The following is a 22575-nucleotide window of genomic DNA, read 5'->3' on the forward strand; positions in this document are numbered from 1 at the left end:
GCAAAGTCGGCTATTACGCGGTTATCTTTGCCAATACAGAAGAAGAAGCAACTGGAGAAGTGCCGCAAAGCCATATACACATTTTGTGATATCTACATATATCTATTATACTTCAAATTCGCTCCATATTACAAAAATGAATACCGTTAAACTTCACGCAAACCCAAAAACAAAGCGACGCAGCATTTCGAAATAATATAAAGTCTTACAAGACATTCTATTAACGTAACTTGAGAACTATGTCTACGCACAGTGCGGCAAACATGCTCATGCGCAAGTGAAGTAAAATATGATATTTTTTAATGGTGTTGCAACTTTTGACCAAAAACTGTCAGCGGCTGAACTTCAAACACCCACGTACTGTTATAGAATTACAAATTATTCAATTGGCACTAACAATAAACATGGAAGACCCAAAAGTGCAGCAAACACATAGGCCGGAGGCTCAAACATTTGAAATTAGTATAAAACACCGGCTGGCAACTAACCGAACATCATTAACTCAACGAGTGTGCATCTTTATACTTACAGTTCTCAACTTGCAAACAAATAATCACAATGTTTAAGTTGGTAAGCAGAAGATAAACAGTTATATGAGCAAACCTTTTAGCCAGCTTTATTTCAGCTCGTATTGTTTTCCTTCTTCGCAATGGCTTTCGCCCGTCCTGGATTTCTGCACTCGGCACCACTCCTAACCACTTACCAGGAGGAGCCACGCTTGGCCGCACTGCCGGCACTGTCTGCACTGCCTGCTTCGGTACATATTGTCGAGCCATTGATCACCACCCAACAAATTGTAACACCTTTGCTTCATGGCACTGTACTTAATCGTGGCTTGCACTGAATACAGAGTGGGAACAGAAAGGCCCGCAGCCGCAAGCAATATAATATATGAGAAGAATTACAGTTTCTGATTAATAAAGTGCTGCGTTGAAAAATAAAAAGATTTCTTATTTATGTCTTATATGAAACAGTCGGGCATATCTTGTCATTATACCATAATATGACAACATTTTTAGTTTTCCTGACAATAACAAATCTGAAAAATTCGAAACTCTTAAAAACTTGACGTATCGAACAAGCAACTAGAATAACTTAAATATGTTGTTATAGAAAATGGAACTAACACTTTTAAGCTGTATCCATATAGTCGCTGGTATTTGAAATCGACTGAGTAACTTGGTCATTGAACGCACATGTAACTCTCTTTGACCAGAGGCCTCAAAAAATAAGCAGATAAGTGACAAATTTAAAACATCTTAAGCAGATATTTGGCCACACCAAACTGTTGTTTTTTCTGGATGAAATGGCAGCTCTTGAATTTTTTCAGGTTACTCTTCATCCCAAATATGATAACTTACCCACTGAAATAGACCTCATCGCTGAACAAAAATTGTCTCGAAAATGTCGGAACATCTTGGAAAATTTCAAGAGCCCATGAAAGGTTCATTGCACAGTTCTTGCACAAAATGTATTTTGTACGCTTTTAATTTAAGATCTCGACGTAAAATGCGCCAAGTCGTCCGAGTTTCTGCGAACAGCGCCCAAACGACACTCCACGGTCCTCTTGTATACTCTCAACTACGGCTGCTATATCTACTTCACTGCATGCTGGACGTGCTGTTTTCGGTCGAATATTATCCAATAATGATTGCGTGGTCTTAAGATAGGTGATGGTGTTGCGAATAATACGCTCAGTAAGCCGATTATTTTGACCTTAACTTGAGCTAAGAGCGCGAAACACATTCTTTAAAGAACGTAAATCGTCGTAATAAAGTTGAACGATTTGTAAACGTTGTTCAGGCCAAATAATACTGAACAGAAATAATATGACAGCTGGCACAAATCACGGGCGATCTGTCGAAAAATCACCCTTCATAACCCATATTCTCTTATATATATGAAATCTAAGATTTTTGGAACGAAGCCATTTCAACAATGTATCGGTTTAGGCTATAGCTAAAGCTTTCTTTGAACACAAAATAAAAAATAATAATAACATGAAAACTACACAAACTTTATATGAATCTCAGCTGACTTTATTAGAAATAATTTTTAAATTTCATGCGAAACTCTTTCCCGCACTCAATGTATGAACTCATAGGTGACCGGTTTGTAGTCCGAACGATATTGTTGCTGAAACGAGTCAGGTGTGTGCACGCTGTTATAAGTCTCCACTGTCGGCACCGGCACAGCAGCTTGAATGCGAGAATAAGCCAATGGCACAATTGCAGCGGTGCGTGCTGCCGGCACTGCGAGCGGCAGTGGGGCATAATAAGCTGCCGCAGAGCTGCCGACGGGCGCATAGTACACCTCCGTAGCCCATGCTACAGTTCCTAACAGACAGGCGAAGAGCAACTAAAAAGAAAACAAATAGTAAAATACTCCGGCTTCTTATTCTGTAATTTCATTATAGTTTACCACTTTCTGCATAGTACTTTTGTAATCACAATTTATTCGCTTCCTCGAAACACTTCTTTATCTAGCTGCCACAGGCGCACTGATGTGTCCATCGGCACTGCATTGGCACTTTTATATAAGTCTGTTAGTCAGCAAGACATGCAACAGCAGCAATCAGACTGCAATGCCAAGGACAATCGACTAAGGTCACTGCATTTACCAGAGGTTGGTTTGCTGTCACGTTGCATGTAGGAGCATCGGTGCATTCTTGCAACACCCGTAATTATCCACCATACAAGTTAATATGTAAATGGAAAAGAAGTGCGCTCACTTTTCGTCTGTTGGTCATAAATAGACTTGGTACTAGCTTGTTTGCCACTTTGGAATGTTGGTATCACAAAACTGAAGTTAATTTAAACGCAGATTCGATTTGCGTTCTTGATGCTGCTCTTTGGTAAGCAAGTAGTATAACAATGAATATACAATTAAGTACTCTTTATTGTACCTATTTGAAGATAATCCCTTTAAAAAGAGTAGTTAGTAAATAAATTTAAGAATCGCCTTTATTCCTCTTTTGGTCTGAAATGGACTTAGACTATAGGTATTTTTTAATATCAGTATGTCGACTGTAGTCGACGAGGCTATTTCAGATAGACTGTTAGACACATAATTTGTGGCATGAAAATTCTTAGGTATTTCTGACGCAGGTTGATATCCTGAGGTCAAATCTGTAAACAGAACTTTTCTATCACCCACAGATATTCTGTAACTTGCGGACCTTTAGATTTTACAATACTACTGTGATCAAATTGAAAGGTAATTTATAGGAGGAGGCTTATCCCATGGTAGTTCACGCAGATTGTGGTGTCTCCTTTTTGTGGATTTGACAGTGCGCACTTAAATTCCAAGCTCGAGCATGCTTTCGTCCTATCATATGCTAAAAATAAGCTGATATATGTTCCTAACAGTTCTTCACCGCGGTATTTGAATACGGCCTCCGTCGCTTTGTTGTTCTTCAGACGGATAATTTCCATTCGAGCTTCTTCATGGTCGGGCAATGGATCATCTGCTCTATCGTCATCGATTGGGGATCAGGTTCAATATCTTCTGGTGTTATGGTTTCACTTCTCTATTCAGCAGGTTGGAGAAGTGTTCCCTACCTAATTTCATTATTTTGTCATATTAATATAAAGTGAACTTATTTCTGACGATATCGTGTTAAACTAGTGTGAGGATCTTAAGTTATTAATTATTTTGATACCAAAAATAAGCGCAATCTAATGGAACTTTTGTATAGTAAATAATATTGAATTCATTGCCAACCTAATTTATAAAAGTTTTTCAGACAAATCAATATATTTAGATTTTTATTTCGTACTGCGTCAATATCCATTGTTTGGTTGCACCCGAATATATCATTTTCCTATTCTTTTTCTTTAAGGCTAAGATTTATTTATTTATTTATTTATTTATTTATTTAGTTAAGTCTATGAACAATAATTCTTACAGACTAATGGAGAATTAGGATGAATATTGCAATGAGGGTATTAATGAAGGATACCCTAGAGTGAGAAAAATCAAGAAGAACTTTCTCGGAAATCGAGTTAAACTAACGCACGCTTGAGAGGAGCATATTCAGCAGAGTTAGTACTTTCCTTTTTATAATAAAATGGAGAAATAGATCTCTGACAACGTTAAGGCGTGTTGAACTTAATTTTCCCTAATAAATAACCTCCATTAATAGCATTGAAAACAAATGAAAGGCAGTGAACGAACCGTCGATTTTCCAGTAGTTTAAGATGTAAAAGCAATAACCGAGATGTGTACGATGGTATTGGGTCAACGAACTTTAAGCGGAGCGGAGAGCAAATTTAAGAAAAATCTTTTGAACACGCTCGAGCCTATTAATTGACGATATAAAATATGGTCTCCAGATGAACACTGCATACTCCAAAATGGATCGAACCGAACATGTATACAGTAATTCCAACGTGTAGGGGTCGGAAAAATTTGAAGCATTTCGATGGACAAAGCCGAGCACAGAGAATAATTTAGAAGTGATATAGTTGATGTGATTACTGAAAGAAAATCTGTTATCAAAGATTGCCCCAAGATCTTTGATATCAGTAGCGCATTTTAGGACGCAATTAGAAATATTGTAACTTGTCGATAAGATGTTACGTCCCCTGCCATAAGAGATCTGAGAGCATTTATCTGGATTCAGAAAAAGCTTCGATTTACGACACCAATCATAAAAGGTATCAATATCACATTGAAGTTTGAATACATCTTGAGGTTTTTTCATTACTGCAAAAAATTTTAAGTCATCTGCATATAACAGAAAGTTAGCGAAAGAAAAGCAACAGGAAATGTCATTGATAAACAGCACAAAGAGAAGTGAACCCAAGACGCTTCCTTGTGGTACTCCTGAAGACGCAATGAATGTATTACATGACACTCCATCGACACTGACAACGCAGCTATGATTTAATCCAATGCAAGAAAACAGAGTGAAACCCTGAAGATGATAATTTTTTAATTAGAATATTGGGTGAAACTTTATCAAAGGCTTTAGAGAAATCTGTGTGGACACAATCTACTTGAAATCCAGCGGAGAATGCAGACCTACAATAATCGCTAAAAAACGCTAAGTTTGATACAGTGGAGCGCCCAGAGACAAACCCATGTTGATTGACATCAATTATTGATTTTACTGCAAAAAAATAATTTATTTTTAACAGAACACTCAAAAACTTTCAAAATAGTAGAAAGTTTAGAACGTTCCAAAAGAACTTATGGTTCGACTTAATTGTAGACTCCGTACTATTAATTAACCTTTTATAGAGAAACTTATCCAATTCATTAAATAGTTTTGTGTAGTGCTGGTATTGAACAAAGGAAACATGAGATTTACTTGAAGAGAATTTTCTGTAGTATTTATTTCTAAGAGTTTTTAAACCCTTGAGGTCCTTAGTGTACCAAGGCAACTTATAGGGTTATATATGCTTGAGCGCGATATTATAATGACAAAATTCCTGAATAGATTTCTTAAAAATCGCGAAACTATTAGCTGTATCTAGTCCCGAAAGTAAATCATCCAATTTAATCTCACAGAGCAGATTATTGAGTCGTTCAATATCACAAAATGCAAAATTAGACCCAAGCCCATCAGTAGGTTTAACAGGAGCAAAAAGATGAGTATTCACCTCAAACGCTAGCGGAGAATGATGAATGGTGGCTGGAGCAATTGAAGATAATCCGTCAAGAAACCTAAATTTTAAATTATCACTGAGAAGGACTAAGTCAAGAAACCGATAAGCACGCTATCAATGAAAAATAACTCCTGAGAAGACGAAAGATTGGAGGGAATGAGAGCAGCACTATAGGAACAATTCGAAAAGACGATATTGCTTAAATTAAAGTCACCCAAAACACAAATATTATTCTCTTTCACCTTATTTAATACCAGCGAGGAAATATTATTTGCGTGCGACTTATACAACTCTAGAGGACTATTAGGAGGGTTGTATGAGACTACAGTGAACAGAGCGCCATTGATACAAATACATAGAATCATCATTATCAAGCATAATTAAACAAGGACGATATTTGCGACGAACTGCTAGGAGAACACCGGCCCCTCTTAAACAGCCAGTTTTGTCATGATCTCTGTCCTTACGGGAGACAATTGAGTTAAAATATTCACTTTCAAAGTAACTGGAATTCAACCAAGTCTCAACAATAACGATAATATCGAAGTCCAAATGTAAGGAGAAGTTGCGAATAATATTTGATTTACACCTAGTACCCTATAAATTTTGGGTAGTACACTTTAAGACAGGAGTCAGTGGGGGAAGGTGCAGAAAACGCATTAAATAAAAGTTTTGCCAGATATATGAATAAAAGTCGGAATGTTATCGCCTAAGTCAACCGCCGCCCCTTGGCCGACGCCAAAGTAACCGCTTTTTTTATGTCTTAAACAAATTCAAATTTGCTCTTTGAGATTTCATTCATAATTATTTCAAGTGAATAACTTTGTGAGATAAGAATGAGTGCCGAGCCATAAACATTGGATAAGCTAATCCACTGATGACACAATCCACAAAACAGTTCCGCGAAGCATTGACATTTTGTCTGTTTGTTTGTAAATGGATAATTACTTCCTGGCGCTGAATAAACAGTTATTTTTTGGTAATATGATTCAGTAATACGGAGATAAATAAAATGTCAACATAACGGTATATCATACTATGTTGTGATTCACACATTGTAATTTGTTTATTAAATAGACAAATATATGCGTCTACTGAGAGCTTTAATTTAGAGTAGATTTAGACTATGCTGTATATATATATATATATATTTTATTTAATTTTTTTTTTTTTTTTTTGGATTATCAGCATTCTCGGAGCTTCGCTACTCTCCAACCAGAGGGCGCGATAGGTATGACCATATGAGCTGAGATAAATGACATCGTTCGTTGATTTTTTTTATAGTAATGGTGGAAGGTTGAAATAAGAAAGTGAAATAAAGTTATTATGTCAAATTCTGTCAAAAATTTCCATAAAATCTTTACTTTTTATACTCTCGCAATAAAGTTGCTAAGAGGAGTATTATAGTTTTGTTCACATAACGGTTGTTTGTAAGTCCTAAAACTAAAAGAGTCAGATATAGGGTTATATATAAAAAAGTAATCAGGGTGACGAGTAGAGTGGAAGTCCGGATTCGGAAGTCCGTCCGTCCGTCCTAGCAAGCTGTAACTTGAGTAAAAATTGAGATATCATGATGAAACTTGGTACACGTATTTCTTGGCTCCATAAGAAGATTAAGTTCGAAGATGGGCAAAATCGGCCCACTGCCACACCCACAAAATAGCGAAAACCGAAAACCTATAAAGTGTCATAACTAAGCCATAAATAAAGATATTAAAATGAAATTTGGCACAAAGGATCGCACTGGGGAGGGGCATATTTGGACGTAATTTTTTTGGAAAAGTGGGCGTGGCCCCGACCCCTACTAACTTTTTTATAGATATCTCGAAAACTACTATAGCTATGTCAACCAAACTGTATAGAGTCGTTTCTTTTGGCCATTTCCATATACAGTTCAAAAATGGAAGAAGTCGGACAATAACCACGCCTACCTCCCATACAAAGGTTATGTTGAAAATCACTAACAGTGTGTTAACCGACTAACGAAAAACGTCAAAAACACTAAATTTTACGGAAGAAATGGCAGGAAGAAGCTGCATCAGGCTTCTTTTAAAAATTGCAAATGGGCGTGGCGTCGCCCACTTATTGATCAAAAACCATATCTCAGGAACTACTCGACCGATTTCAATGAAATTCAGTATATAATATTTTCTTAACACCCTGATGACAGCGGAATAAAAATTTACTCAAATACGGTATTTAAGCTGGTGTATCCCTTGTGGAAAAATTTTCGTGATCGGACTATAACTTTTCAATACAATTAAAATAAATGGAAATTCAATTTGGCGTTCAAGTACGCAAATTGATCTAATGTAATTAATTTTACAGCAAAATAAAAAAATATGTAAATGACGGATAATGAAATCTCGATTATCACTGTATCATGCGAAAGTATAAGATCTTCGGTGACATCCGAACTTAGCCATTCCTTACTTGTTTTTATTAAATCTATTATATCTCCGAAACAACTCAATCTTAGTCAAGATCGCACAAACCTTTTTTTTTTTTTTTTTTCCGAAATTTAATTTCCTATAACTTTTCAATATGCACAACAAAATTTCCACGTGTCCACAGGTAAATAAAAAAATTAAAATTGAAAGACCCTAATATACTGCGCTTACCTCTGCTGAATTGCTAAAATACCTCACATTCTCCAAAATTGAGCGCATCTTCATTAATTTCTGCAATATTTATTTATTTTTAATTTTCCGCTGATTTTCATAACACTTATGTTTAACTTGTTTACAAAGCAATGCATTATCAGTTCATTAGACTGCAAGTCAACGAATTCGAGTCTTAAACGGTCAGGTGAATAAACCCCTGCCAAGTGCACATAGCGTTAGCCTTTTGCTAACATTTGCGTCCAAAATTATTGTTGCAACACCAAAATCTACCGGACATTCGTGCTATGAACGCTTATCAATGTACACGTACATAGAAACGCACGATTATATATCAACTGGGCGATGAACTGAAGCGCCCGTAAACATCACATGTAACTCCTGTATCTCTGATGGAATGCCATAACAATAGATGCATTAAACGCGAATCGAGTTCAAACACGCCGTTGTCGCGACATATGTACACCATCGCCACTGCCAGCAAGTACATCCTTCAATGGAATGCTGAGTGCGCGGAGCAATCGAACGAATACATAGAACAAAGCTTTAAATTGAAACACAATATTTGTCGAAGCCCCACACAATAGCGCATTCTAGTCACACGTAAACAAAAGCAGAAAGGCAGACACTTAACCATAAAGAGCGCATAATAGGTAAGCCAAACACTGAAGAGATCCGCTTGACCCCAACCAATGCTGTGTAGTCTTAAGGAGCTGATGAACTCAAAAACAGCAAGATATCTGGAAAATTTCAAACTTGTACATACATACAGAGATACATGTAGTACACATGTACATGGCTAGACAAGAACAACATCAAGAAGTTGTACAAATACCATTGAGTTACTCTAATGCATCTGGCAGCGTTTGCATGTTCGTGTGGCTACCAAATTCAGCAGGGAAGCGCTGCCAGAGTCATTAAACCACACCAATTATTATATGTATATAAAGAGTGGATATACATATATACTATATATGAATGTTGATAGCAAATATTTAATGAAAATCATATCGATAACATGCTGGACTAATAAAAGTGATCCTTTTAAAGGTTACCTACTTTTTTAAAGAAAAAACGATTAAACTTCAAATTTAATGAAGAATGTTTATTATCATTCGAAATAACATTCTTTGGCATTTATTTCTTCAAGATTATTTCTTTCAAATATTGGCCGCGGCTACGTCTTAGATGGTCCATTTGAATAGTCCAATTTTTGATGACTCGTTCGAGCATTTCGACTGGTAACTGGCGAATGACACGTGTCATGTTTTCACCAAAGACCTGAATCAAGACGGAATTCTCCGCTTAAACTTTAGACCTTACATAGCCCCAACGGAAAAGGTCTAACGGTGTGGTACCACATGATCTTGGTTGCCAGCCGGCATCAAGACGTGAAAATACCTGCCCACAAAAGTGTTTTCTAAGTAAATCCATTGATTGATGCGATATGTGGGAGTAACGCCGGCTTATTGAAAAAAAAAATGTTACCGAGGTTAGGAGCTTCAATACCAATCAGCAAATAGTCGGTTATCATGGCGCGTTAACGATCGCCATTGACAGTTACGTTCTCGCCGGCATCATTTTTGGAAAAATATGGGCAGAAAATTCCACCGGCTCACAAACCACATCAAATCGATGTTCTTTACAGAAGAAATGGTTGCTCTTCACATCAAATGAGGCAATTTTGATTGCTACTTACCATTTGAGTCATAAATGCGCCTCATCGCTCATCGCCTACTCGAAGGATTTTTGAAACTTTTATTGCACAATCTCTATTTCGTACGCTTTCTATTTAAGATATTGACGTTAAATGCGCCAGTCGTTCAATACGTAAGTCTGAGTTGCTGCGAACGACGCCAAATCGACTCTCTACGGCCTTCATGTATACTCTCAGCTACGGCTGCTAGATTTTCTTCAATGCATGATGGATGTGGTCTATTCAGACGGAGCACTTTTGCTACACTGATTGAGATATCTCCAAATCATGCATTATCAGCGCATCAACCGTCTCTCCCGGTGTCGAAAAACGTTGACTTCTTAGTTTATTTTTTACGTACGGGTCATGCCGTACCAAGTCTGACTACCATATAAGGAGGATGACTCATCAAAATGATTTTAGTGCTCAAAATGCATTTATTTCACTCGATGTGTGAGAATTAGAGTTGTCGTGGTGAAGAAGGATCCGTCTTCGGCGCTTGGTTTTACTGATTTCCTGAAAGAACACTGGCAAACAGATGGTTGTATAACGTTTAGAATTTACTGTTCTGTGTATTCTAATGGTATGGTTGCAACATGTCCAGGGTTTCCCAAAAAACTAAGCAATAATTTGCTTGGAAGTGATTCGTACGCAAACAAATTTTGCTTGATTCGACTAATAATAAAGTACCTTAACAGCAGTCGAACTATTTACTTTCGAGCTGATATGAATAAATCCACGATTCATCACCGCCCTGCTCCGTAGTTTCTAACATTTCTCTCGACCAATCGAAACGAGAGTCTTTTTAAGCGGTTGACATTTGTGTGCGACGCAACGTAAACAAATATTTTTAAAGTCAAATGGTTATGGAATATTGAAAGTTGCCGAAATTTCACGATAGGTCAAATGACGATCTTACGATTTTAACAACAACTGATTTTGGGCGACCTTCAAGAAATTCGTCTGGTAGTGATCGAAGAACACGACTGAATTTACTATACGACTTATAAACACTGCTCTGTGATGGAGCTTCCTAGTCCAAAATTGTATTAAGGTTATCAATGCATTGTTGCTGAGGTCCACGTCGGAGGTTGCAGAAAATAATTCAATTTTTTGCGGAAATGAATATTTGGAGTTAGTGTAAACAACAAGATGGTGCTCATATGTCAAAACATAACGAGTACCTATAATAACAAAGCTATCAAACTTTACTATAAAGTTGTGAGTTTCCGAATTGCAACACTAAAGTTAAAAAATACCGAAATATAAAAGGCAACCTACGAATGTTATTAAATTTTGTTTCGATTTCAGTTATGGAAAAAGAGAAAACCTATTGAATTTGAAACACAGAGAGCAGAAGAAATTCACTTCTGTTGGTATTAAATCAAATAAAGGAATGAAAACGTGACTGACGCCCTGTTGTGGACTCAGTTAGAATCACACCCTCGGCAATTTAAGTAATGGATCTGTATGCTATCATAAAAACTATCTGTTGCACACAGCACAAATGCAATATATAGTATCTAACATGACGCCAAGAATTGTATTTATCTAAACATAGAATTTACTCAAGAGAAGCTTTGTCAAACGACAGAAATATTATTACTGGACGCGTCTATCCAAGTTATACTCTCGCCTTGCGCAGAGTTTGGTTTAGTCAGGTGAAAAGATTAATAACGAAATCCAAGCATCTCACAAGACACAGACGGACAAACATATTGTGGATGTAGGTATGTCCATACACTCAGGTCTCTGGCACGCCATTCACTTGACCAAATCAACCATTAACGTTTGTTGCAATGCGACAAATGAAAACTATAGGTAGTGACACGACGGTCCGTTCGTGTACGTATCGTGTGGAAAAATATATGTTTGTGTGTGCGTGATAAGCGCTTAGTAACACCGTAAAAAGCATAGCGTTGATAGCTACGCCACTCAGCGGAGGGAATGATTGTTGGCATTTGCACTTGCGGTTGCAATGTGACCGCATTGTTGTAATTAAACGGAAGAAAATACACACAATAATAACTGCAAACTCAACGCATCATCATTACAGCTGACTGCTCGTAATTTCTAGCATTTCGCTTTCATTCCTTTTTGTTGTGGCTGACTATTCATTTGGCTGACTTTTGCTTTGGCGTGCAGGCGTGGATAGTTTATGATTCCTGATGTAGTGGCAAAGCAAGGCGCACACACACACTTCAACCTCAAGTATTGCACTCGTTCCAAAAACGTGACCACAGTCACATGGACAATTTTATTGGTTTTAACAACGTCAGCGCGCCAGCGTTGCCATCAAGTTTACTCACACACCTACGTAGTTGCGAAATCTAATTTGGCTTATAAAGAAATTACTTACAGCATGTAGGTGTAGCAGGACCAGATGTCAGCGTGAACCAGTGATGGCGCATTTAATTGTGTATGGTCTTTAGACACTAATAGGAAAACTGCTAACATCCCAGACCTCGTATTAAGAGACCGTTAATTGAAGATGCATGAGATGGCTAGACGGTTGGTTTCTCAAATAGCTGAATGGGTCATATCCAGCATTAAATATTGTGAATAAAAAAAATGTCAGCGCATTGGATGCAACTTTTGTTCACTGCGGCCAAAAAGCGTAACTTCATTTGGTGATCCGGCCAGATTTTCTAAACAACACGGAAAAGTGTAAAACAAGCGTCGAATGCAGAAAAAAACGGTGGAAAAAAGTCATTTTTGAGCCATACAACTTTAACAATAGATCGAATTAGACTACGAACTGTTGTCAAAACCAAGGTATTCATCACTTTTAGACCAGTACTGTACTTCCTTTTGTCTCCAAATTTCAAGGTCCCTCGCCAAGCAGAAATTTTAGTACAATGTAGAGATTGCCACCTCCATGGAGACATACTTTTGAAACCCCCCGGGAAAGCATTAGGAAGGTTAGTTTAAGTTATAATGGCCGGCGGTTATCATGAAATTCTTAGTAATGCGAAAAGGAAGTTCAGTTTCGTTTGCGGTAAAGTATTCGTTAGACAGGTGGTCAAAACTTTTGCTTTACTTTCATTTAGACCCATGAACACCGAAACTTCTAGATACTTAAGAAGAGTTTTAGATAGTGCTAGACACGGACATAAGCACGTCTAGAGGCCAACAGGAACTCCCTTGTGACCTGGGACCCGGTAGCCGCGGAAGCTTGAACGGTCGCCTCTTATTCAGCTCTGAGCAATTTATTCTGATTCCTACTCCAACAGCCATTTTGGATCCATCTGTGTAGATGTTCAAAGTTCCGCTGGTGTGCCGCTGGCTTCTACGCCTTCCACCTTCTTTTAGGTATGTGGTCTAATTTGTCCATTATGCCTCTGCTTATTGAGACAGAAGGTCCTTGCAGAGAAATCAGCTAATGCAGCCAATCTTGTAGATGATTCTGCCGAAGAGCTTTCCACAGAATCTATCGGTTTCCTATATGAAATTTTGTTCAGAATGGTCCACCACACTAGAGAGTCGATCCAATGCATTCTCCAACACATTACTGCTTGTGTGTAGAGATTTTCCCGTCACTAGTATAGCTATGTTGTCTGCATAGGCTATGCGATTGGGTGCTTTCCTTTAAAATTTTTGCAAAAGCTCATTAGCTCCCATAGAATGGTGACAATACACCCTTCTGAGGAGTTTCCGTTTGCGCTAATCTGAGCAATCTGGCTTCGTTCCATTCCGCATTAATCTTCTTGCACCTCAGTAGAGCATTTTTCGATGCTATAATGACATGCTCTAACTGAGCTGCTAACAGACTGTTGACGATTACTTTATTGGTGACATTGATGAATGCTCAAGTTATGTCAAGAAAGACATCCAAAGCATATTCCTTATGCTCCAGTGCTGTTTCTATGTTAAGGGTTAGCGAGTGAAGTGCAGACTCTATTGATCTACCCTGTGCCGTACTTTCGGGGCCCATAAAAACTTAAGGTGAAGCTCCATACATAGATAAGACTTATTTCAAAATAAACTTTTTTTCAAAGACAAAGAACTTATCCTACCAACATCCATTTTGATTGCATAGGATTTCAATCGTTCTTATTATACATGAGAACCACAGGCCATGCTTTACATCGATATTGCGTTACTTTCCTTGTGGCATTTAGCTGATAGTTGTTTCATTTCTTTACCATGTACCATCAATCTAAGCAATAAGAAAACCCGCTGAATATTTGCTAAACCTATTTAATATCGAAAATAAATTAAAATTGACACTAGAACACCTGTTCTATTATACATATGTTTATCGATATACCCCACCTTCGGTTTTTGTTTAGGTTCGGCTTTCCTAGAGTGCGAATAGAGGAAGGCACTACCCAAAATTGAATAAATGACTTTTTGCCACATCATGTTTAGCTTACCTCTCACTCTCAAAAAGCACTAAACGATTGTATCTATAACCAAATAAATAAAACAATCGAAAGCTCGCTTTAATGCATATTATTTAAAGAAATGTGTTCAATATATAAACGGTGCAATACTGAACGAGCCGAAGCTGTAGCCATAGGAGTAACCATACGAGTATGGATTGGTCGGGTAAAGCGGCGGAGGTGGTGGCGTCGCCTGATAATACGCTGTGCCAAAGTCTGGTGGGTAGTACGGACCCCGGTTTTCTATAACGATAGGCACAGCAAGGATCAGCTCAATGGTGCATAGCAGGCCAAAAAACAGTAGCAGCTGTAAAATATAATTAATTTAATTAAAGTATTATAAGCATTTCAAATTGACTTCAGCGCTGCAAAGCACCTTGCCTTTTAAGCGCACTCACCAATGGCATTAAGAAATGCATTTTCAATATCATGGAGCCGCGGCGCTTTTATACCCAAAGCTCTGATCCGGCTGCACCGTAGGTCAGGCTCGTGCAGATGTGCAAAAACGTAAACAAAATAATCGCTGTGATCAAACTTGTTTTAAGTGTATGCAGGTTTGCTTTTGTATATTTTCAATGCACTACCAAGTTGGCGGTTTTTTAGTCTAGGTTCAGATAAGGACTCTTTTTGTCGCTCATTAGTGGCAAATTTGCTTCCGTTGCCGCTCATTGCGGCCACACGAGCGACAGAAACGCGCAAACTTGAGCAGGAGAATTTTCTGCATTTGCTTTCATACCATAACCTCAAATTCTTATATTCGAAATAGAGTGCTATTGCAAAATTGAAAATAATTTCAAAATGAAAAGTAGAGAACACGGACACTTCGCCTTTGCTCGTCGTCCCCTCGACTGCAAAAACCGGTTTGGGCGACAAAAAAAGTCCTCTTATGCACACAGTCTTACAAAACAAGTTTTTGATCGTTCAGTGTTGCCCGGAACTCTCTTCATGCGGGCAGTCTACCCTACCTCATGATGGCGTTATTTGGCCGTGATCTTCATATATATAAGTAGCATTTAACAGAGTGAAAAACAATTGAGTTTAAGAAATTTGCAACAGTAGTGTGCAATAAAACGTTACTCAAATCAAAAAAAAACTTTGGTTACTATAGGATAAGTTATCATGATTTAAGCTTTTGTATCAGTATAATAAGTAAGAAATTCAATGAGATACTTCCCATATTGACCAATATGTAAGGTATAAAGTAAAACTGATGTTTAAAAACCCTTACATTAGGTATATGGAGACTAAAGGAAATATTTCCCAGATCTTCTCAATTTTAGCCAAGGGAATATCTTGTGAGTTGAAAGGAATGTCTTTTGAATTTCATAGAGATTGCTGATATCTTGACCGATATATGCGGTATACTATAAAGTTAAAAGGAACTTCGGAAATATGTATTTATGTATAACAGAGCTAAGGAAAGTATTGATCGGATTTTACCCATTTTTGACATAAAAGCATAATGTCAGCACAGAAACATTCTTCCGAAGTTTCATTACTCGACCTCACAGACAAAAAGTGTGGTGATGAGCTCTTTTACGGATGGATTAAAACTATCGGGAAGGTTTGGTTTCAGTTTTAGGCGTCTGCTTTGTGAGACAGCGATATGACCATTGGGTTCAACTCCTTAACTCCGAAATTGAGTTATTTAATGATTAGATTGGTTTCGGTGCCAGGCAAGTAATTCCATCTCAATAATTGATAGGAACAGGTAGGAGCTCCTCTCGGTTAGCTTCTTGTGGATAACTACTCTACTTTTGGGCTTCAGACCAAGCGCTGGTCGACTACCAACAGCTGCACAGTCGCAAGCCCTTACTGGCCAAGGCTAAATTGTGGGTATTCTTCGATTTCAGCTTACCTTACCTTAGTTGTTGGAGTTCTAACTTCGGTATTCACGCAATAATCAGCTTAATCAGCTGCATTGGATGTTCGAAAGAAGATGAGATAGAATCATCTCAACACTTCCTCCTCGAATGTCCAGATCTTGCCAGATCAAGGCAAAAAACATACTTTTAGACTTCCAAATGAAAAAGCGGTAATAGAAATAAAGCACCTAAGAGGGTTTGCAAGAGGTTCAGTGCGTTTTTGCCGATTGCCGATACCCAGCTATAGGAGTTTTTTCAATTTGCATCAGGACTGAACGTGATCCTTCTAAGCTAAGCTGTCGCACTATATACCGGGCACAGCATATGTTCGCGAAAAATCGAAAAACTATTTACAGCGTGAACACAACGTACAATGAAAGCCGCTCGCATATGCAAACTCGTGACTAACTGAGAGTGCGCACACAATTTCCTCGAAATGCAAACATAAATTACGTACGTATGTCACATGTACATGTATGTATGTGTGTGAGCGTATGGAAATGCGCCACCAGAAAAATGTGACAGCACTCATAATCAAAACTGCGGCACGTTGCCAGCAACGCACGTTCTGTATTTGCATAAAACGGATATTTATTTGTTCGCATTTTATTGGCAAAACAAATAACAAATATCTATTTACGATAAGTTACGAAAGTCTCTCCAGTTCGTTGTTTAAAAATAGCCACAGGCGATCTAAAAATATTGGCGAAGTGCTCGGGCGACTGATTTTCTGTTATGCTAATGATTCAAAGGAAATATGTGTCTGTTGCATCCTTCTTGCCGGAATATTCAGTGTAGCCTTGCGTCCGGCTTGAGAGAGTCGGCGTGTTTGTGTGTACTTGTGTATTTATTTGTGTTACTTTATGCATATGTATGAGTTGGTGGACTCCTTGTGCGCTCAAGCTTTGCTAATTAAGTTTATCGCAAAAGATTTCCGCGCAGATAATTGAAATTTTCTTGTTTACTTCTTATAAGCTGATGGGTTTTGGTTTCAAAAAACAGATATTGCATTATTTTGCTGATTTTTTGTTGTAATCGCCGTTATTTATAATTAAAATTGTAACGAAATGACTGCGCGTGATTTCTATTAAGGCAGAAGAGCATTTAAGTATTGACGGGAAAACTCGACCGATTTAAAAATAAAGCACTGTGGCGTAACCCTACATACTCTCGCAAGTAAACTGTTATATAAGACTTTCTTAAATAGTTTAATTAAAAGTAGGAAGCAGTGCATCCATTATTTACAATCACAGACAAGAAGAAACACTGCCATTAGAAAGATATTATTTATAAATTTCGTTGAGATTTCTTACATATTGACCGCTGGTTGTGGTACAAAGTCAACCGTAAGCGAACTATTGTACCGATTTTAATACCAGGGCATGCTGTCTTCACAAAACTATTCTCACCGATCTTTGATATTAGATCTCACAGATGGACTAATATGTCCGGTAAAAAGTCAGCCATGTGCACAGAAATCCATATTTTTGGGGTCTGGGACCTTGAAAAGTTATAGTTCGATTTCTACAAATTTAACATTAAATGTCTTGAGGACACTTTATTCATAATTTTAGTTCGTTGCTACTGGCCTAAAAATTTTTACTAGCATATGGTAAAACATTTAATTCTGAATGTTATTGTAACGTTTTGGACCAGTTGAAGGACAGAATTCGTGAACAAAGACCCGATTTGCAAAAGGAAAAAATTCCATTTTCATCAAGATGAGACACATTATTTTCATCCGGATTCTCGATTCAGGAGTGGGATCCACAGGGTAAGAGTTGTCACATATCAGTGGTTCTATTCACATCTGTCCAACTTTTTTCTATTTTCTACCCAACTGTGATAGCAAATAGCACGCGTACGGAGTTTCTACTTTTTTTGACTCGTCATGGTGATCATATTAATATAATATACGAGAATATTATTGCATACACATTGTAAATCAACTATACTCTGTACAACGTATTGCACTGCCGAAAGTTCTGGTAGTTAGCTGGTATCAGCCCTGTCTGTTTCGACGTTTCCATGCAGGGTCATTACAAAGCATATGTATGTATGTATGTACGTGTACGCGAACACGATTTCTTAACACGTTTGTCTAACACGAGTGGCATTTCTGTTTCTGACAGATAAAGAATTACGTTCGCCCACGAAAAGGTTCATTTAAAGTCAATGGCGAATGAAAAGTGTTTAGGTGGGAAAATGCACACACTTGAAAGGTGCGTTGTGGACACATATGAACATGTGCCGTTACATGAATCATCAGCAGCAGTGTATGCTAAATCCAGAGGAAATAATAAAGTGACGTTTCAGATCACAATTTTGATTCGGTTTACACTACAAAAATAATTAAAATAAATTTGGCAATTTTATAGCAACAAAAAATCGACGCAGGAGGGTATATAATGTATATTTTGTCGCCTTCAATGTAATCCCCACCAGATGTAATACGACTATACTTAAGTCCACAATTTTTCCAGTTCTCGAAGCATTTTTCATAAGTACTTTTTGGAATGGCCTTCAGCTCCTTCAGAGAATATTTTATCTCTTCGATCGACTGAAAACGAGTTCCATGGGGCGGCAATTTCAGTTTAGGGAACAGAAAGAAATCACACGAAGCTAAAGAGCTAAATTTGGTGAATACGCCCACCGATCGGTGGTATTCATGGCGTTTTTGGCTTTCATTTAGGTCAAAATCGTGGCTCAATATAACGCTGCACTATTATCTTGTAAAATCGATTAATTGTTCTTCCACAGTTCCGGCCGTTTTCGATGTTTTTGGATGTTCTTATCCTCATGTTGCACCAAAACACGAACACCGAAGAGAATAATGAGTGGTTATTTTAGTTTCGGCTCGATTTTTCCCTCCATTCCGATGATTGTTGACTTGTTTGCATATCAAACTCATAAACCCTTATCTCATCGGCAATTATTATGTTGTCTAAAGAGACCTAATTAAGGTACTCTTTTTAAAAAAAATTCAGCTTTATCGGGATGAGTCGAGCAAGAACGCGTTTCATACCGTAAATATCTACCAAAATCATTTGAACGGTGTCGCATCTCTCTTACACTAGCCTAACGATTCTAAAGCAATACCTCTTTCACTTTCTATTTTCATCAATTGAAGATATCGGACGAGCATTATAGAACTTCGCCGGTTTGATAGCCAAGCCAATTCAACTCAATTTTTGATAACATTTTCTTATAGGAACTGTATTTCAGTAATCCAGGCTTTCTAAACAAATGGTAGTCAGAATTGGCAAAGTCTGGCTAAAAGGCGAGTGAGATAAAATATTTTTTACCCGATCTCGAACAAGAGGCCGGGCATGGTCGTGATAGAAATTTATTGACTCGTGTCGGGTCGTAAAATCTGAAAGTTTTTCAGCAATCGCTCGCTTCAATTAGAAAAATTGTTATCAGAAGTGTTTCCCATTAATGATTTCACTTGGTTTAAAAAATACATAATACATCGCGCTCTTCTGATCCCACCATAGACACATTTCCATCATCAGTACTCGGCAATCGTAAAAGGACTGGTTGGCCAAGTTTCATATATGATTTTTGTACTCTTGCAACATGTTGCTACAGATTATATGGTAATAGTTTCTTTACCTAAATGAGCGTGGAGACCTGAACACCTCCTTGGAGCCACCTGAACATACCTCCTAAAAAACTTAAAAAACTATATCCAAACTCGCTCAGGACAAATCACTTGATCATCGCAATCGGCACTGCAAAATTGGATGAACTCGGATAATAACGCCGCTCACTCCCCATAACGATTCCACTAAAAACTACTTAAATACTCCAGAGACATAAAATTTACACATGGGACTTTATGGACGTGGGCGTGGTACTGCCCACATTTCGGCGAAAAGCAATATCTCAAGACTTACTCGACCGATATCGACCATATTTGATATATAATGTTATTTTCACATTCCTATTTTCCAGTACGAAAATAAACGAAATCGGACTACAACCACGCCTACTTCCCATGAAACCGAATTGTGAATTTCCTCTGCTTCTTTCTCTTTTCGAAAAGCAAAGCAAATGCCAAGTAAAGTATCGTGATAAAATTTCGCCCGAATAGGCAACTAAAAGTCGAAGCTATTGTTAAAAGTTAAAGGCACCTTATGACCCAATGACACTATTGACAGGATTTCAAATCAAACCAAAACTATTCAAGCCCCAAATACCGAATATGTGGATCAGAATTCCAATTGCGAGTTTTTTTTTTTTATCGGAAATATCGCTCAATCTCTAAAATATGTCTTTCCCAATAATAGTATCTCAAAACTGGGTTGAAACGGATCAATAATTTCTTTAGCCCCCATATACTTAATAGAAAGATTTTCGAAATTCCGGCTAACTTTATACCACATATATCGACAAATGTCTGAGTAAATTTAATAAAATTGAAAACGTTTAATAACACCACGGTGCATCTTTGTGCCTAAAATTAATGAAATCCCGTAAAATCTAGCCCTGGAAATCGTTTGACTTACAAGCCTTATACACTTGAAAGTATTTCCCTGACTGCTTGAGTGACTTCCAAAGATTCTCGAGTCCTTCTTGTTTTGGCAACAGTCTTCACAGAGTAACCAAGCTATAATCACCACCTCAAAATCGCACACACAAATTTTAACACGTTCGCGTTGTTAAAACATGTTCATCAAAATACGATGATATTTGGTCGATTTTTTCTCCATAATAAAGTCAGAAAGAAGCTGCAAGCCCACCTTTTTGGCACAACCACATATTTCAGAGAAAATGAAGTATTGTTAAATACGCTTCACACGAATGACAAACAAGCAAAACCCTTTCATATCGACGGGTGCCGTCACGGCGACGACAACCAAGTCGGCTAAACCGACCTCTGCCTCACCGCACAAGTACCATAACTTTCCGGCGTAGCTTCGAAATATTGGAACAATGGATTAATAATGTAGTTCCGTCATATGACAGTACTCTAAACAGCGAATTATGAGCATATTTTACAAAAAAATGCATTTAAAAAAAATTTTTTTTTTTCGAAAAATAAATATTCTTCTTCTTTGAAAAATATGTTTTCTAATAACTATAGGCATTAAGCAATTGGAATCGTTAGTATCCGCAACAGTTGCCAGTCGAGCCATCACCGAACGTGTACTTGCTGTGCATCATATGGCTGCAACAACGTCAGAAATCGTGCAATGTAAACAAAGAGAAAATAAAATAAATAACGAAATTACCATACGAGTTTGAAAAGTTGATGCCAATCGCCAAACTTAGTACCTCCTACCCATCAATTGTTTTTAAAATACTAAAAATTCCTAAGTGACGCACGAACTCACGTGCACCGGCCAATCAAAACAAACGGAAATGCAGCAAAGTGAAGGTGTGAAACTAACTTGGCCGTACACCGGCAAAGCTCGTCTGACGAAAAACAATAGCGCCGTCAAGAGTCACGTTGTCTACGCTGGCACACCTCTAAACAATCGCACGACACCGCACTTTCTTCACGGGCGTGAGTGTCGAGCGTGAGCGTCGCACACACCATTCAATGGCCGCTGTCACGCTGCCGAGTAATAAACGTTTGTTAGCGCATAATTGCAAAGTTAGACGCCTGCTTTGCTGCCAAGTCGCGTGTTAAGTCAAAGAGATGCACCAGCGTTGCTGGAAGCTGACAGAACGCCGATAGCGTATGCAGGAACACCGCTGCATCATGGTGCATCGGCTAAAGCACGCGTCTTACACGGCTGACGACGGCATGTGTGGCACAGCGCGCAAACATCACCACCGGAATTTGTTTGGAAAATGTGAGCATTTCCCTGTGCGGCCGCGCTGGCTGCTGACATTTCGAAAAATGCACGTTACGCGCGAACACGCTGCGCAAAGTGTCAAATGCGTTGTGGCCCAACATGTGATGTGTGTCACGGCGTACGTGTGGCAATCCAAATGCTGCCGTATGATCCTTAAGAGTTCCGCATATGAAGGCTAACAATACGACGAGGAAAGCATATATGAGTATATGAGCGCAAGGTTCACGAACACTTGTTGCTTTGTCTCAAAGCTCGTCGGCACATGCTCGTTGCTTGTCATAGACGAAGCTTGAATGCCTTCGAAACTTTCTATACGATAGTGTGCAGTGTAGTTGTAATTGTTGTTATTGCTACGATTGGCTGTGGCTCGCAGGCTGGCAGCGAAGGTTGCATACGACGCAAATAAGCTTCGCTCCAACCGTTGGCCAACATAACGAAGTGGCGGCAATGAGGACCAACACGAACGTGTCCCTGAGGCGGCTGGTGTATAAAAAGGCTGCCCATTGCTGGTAACGGGCATATGTTCGTCGCGCTTCGAAGCTGAAATATCTCAGTGCAAATTGCGGAATATACTTGTGTAAAGCAAAAC

The 22575-nt window shown here is 38.3% G+C and overlaps 2 protein-coding genes across 2 annotated transcripts; one reads left to right on the top strand and one right to left on the bottom strand.

The window, feature by feature from the left end:
* Positions 1 to 511: 511 nt before the first annotated feature.
* Positions 512 to 900, top strand: LOC108966992. The gene is made up of 2 exons (XM_018930177.1): positions 512 to 570; positions 626 to 900. Exons 1-2 carry the CDS (start codon positions 559 to 561, stop codon positions 842 to 844), a joined length of 231 nt encoding a protein of 76 aa, XP_018785722.1. The 5' UTR covers positions 512 to 558; the 3' UTR covers positions 845 to 900.
* Positions 901 to 2014: 1114 nt separating this feature from the next.
* On the bottom strand, positions 2015 to 2512 carry LOC108966986. Its single transcript, XM_018930172.1, has 2 exons — positions 2422 to 2512; positions 2015 to 2358 (listed from the first exon to the last, which is right to left on the bottom strand). The coding sequence occupies exons 1-2, from the start codon at positions 2431 to 2433 to the stop codon at positions 2086 to 2088; spliced, it is 285 nt and encodes a 94-aa protein (XP_018785717.1). The 5' UTR covers positions 2434 to 2512; the 3' UTR covers positions 2015 to 2085.
* Positions 2513 to 22575: the final 20063 nt, after the last annotated feature.

This window comes from Bactrocera latifrons, unplaced genomic scaffold (genome assembly GCF_001853355.1).
Source record: "Bactrocera latifrons isolate USDA-ARS-PBARC rearing strain unplaced genomic scaffold, ASM185335v1 scaffold_172, whole genome shotgun sequence".
NCBI lineage: Eukaryota > Metazoa > Arthropoda > Insecta > Diptera > Tephritidae > Bactrocera > Bactrocera latifrons.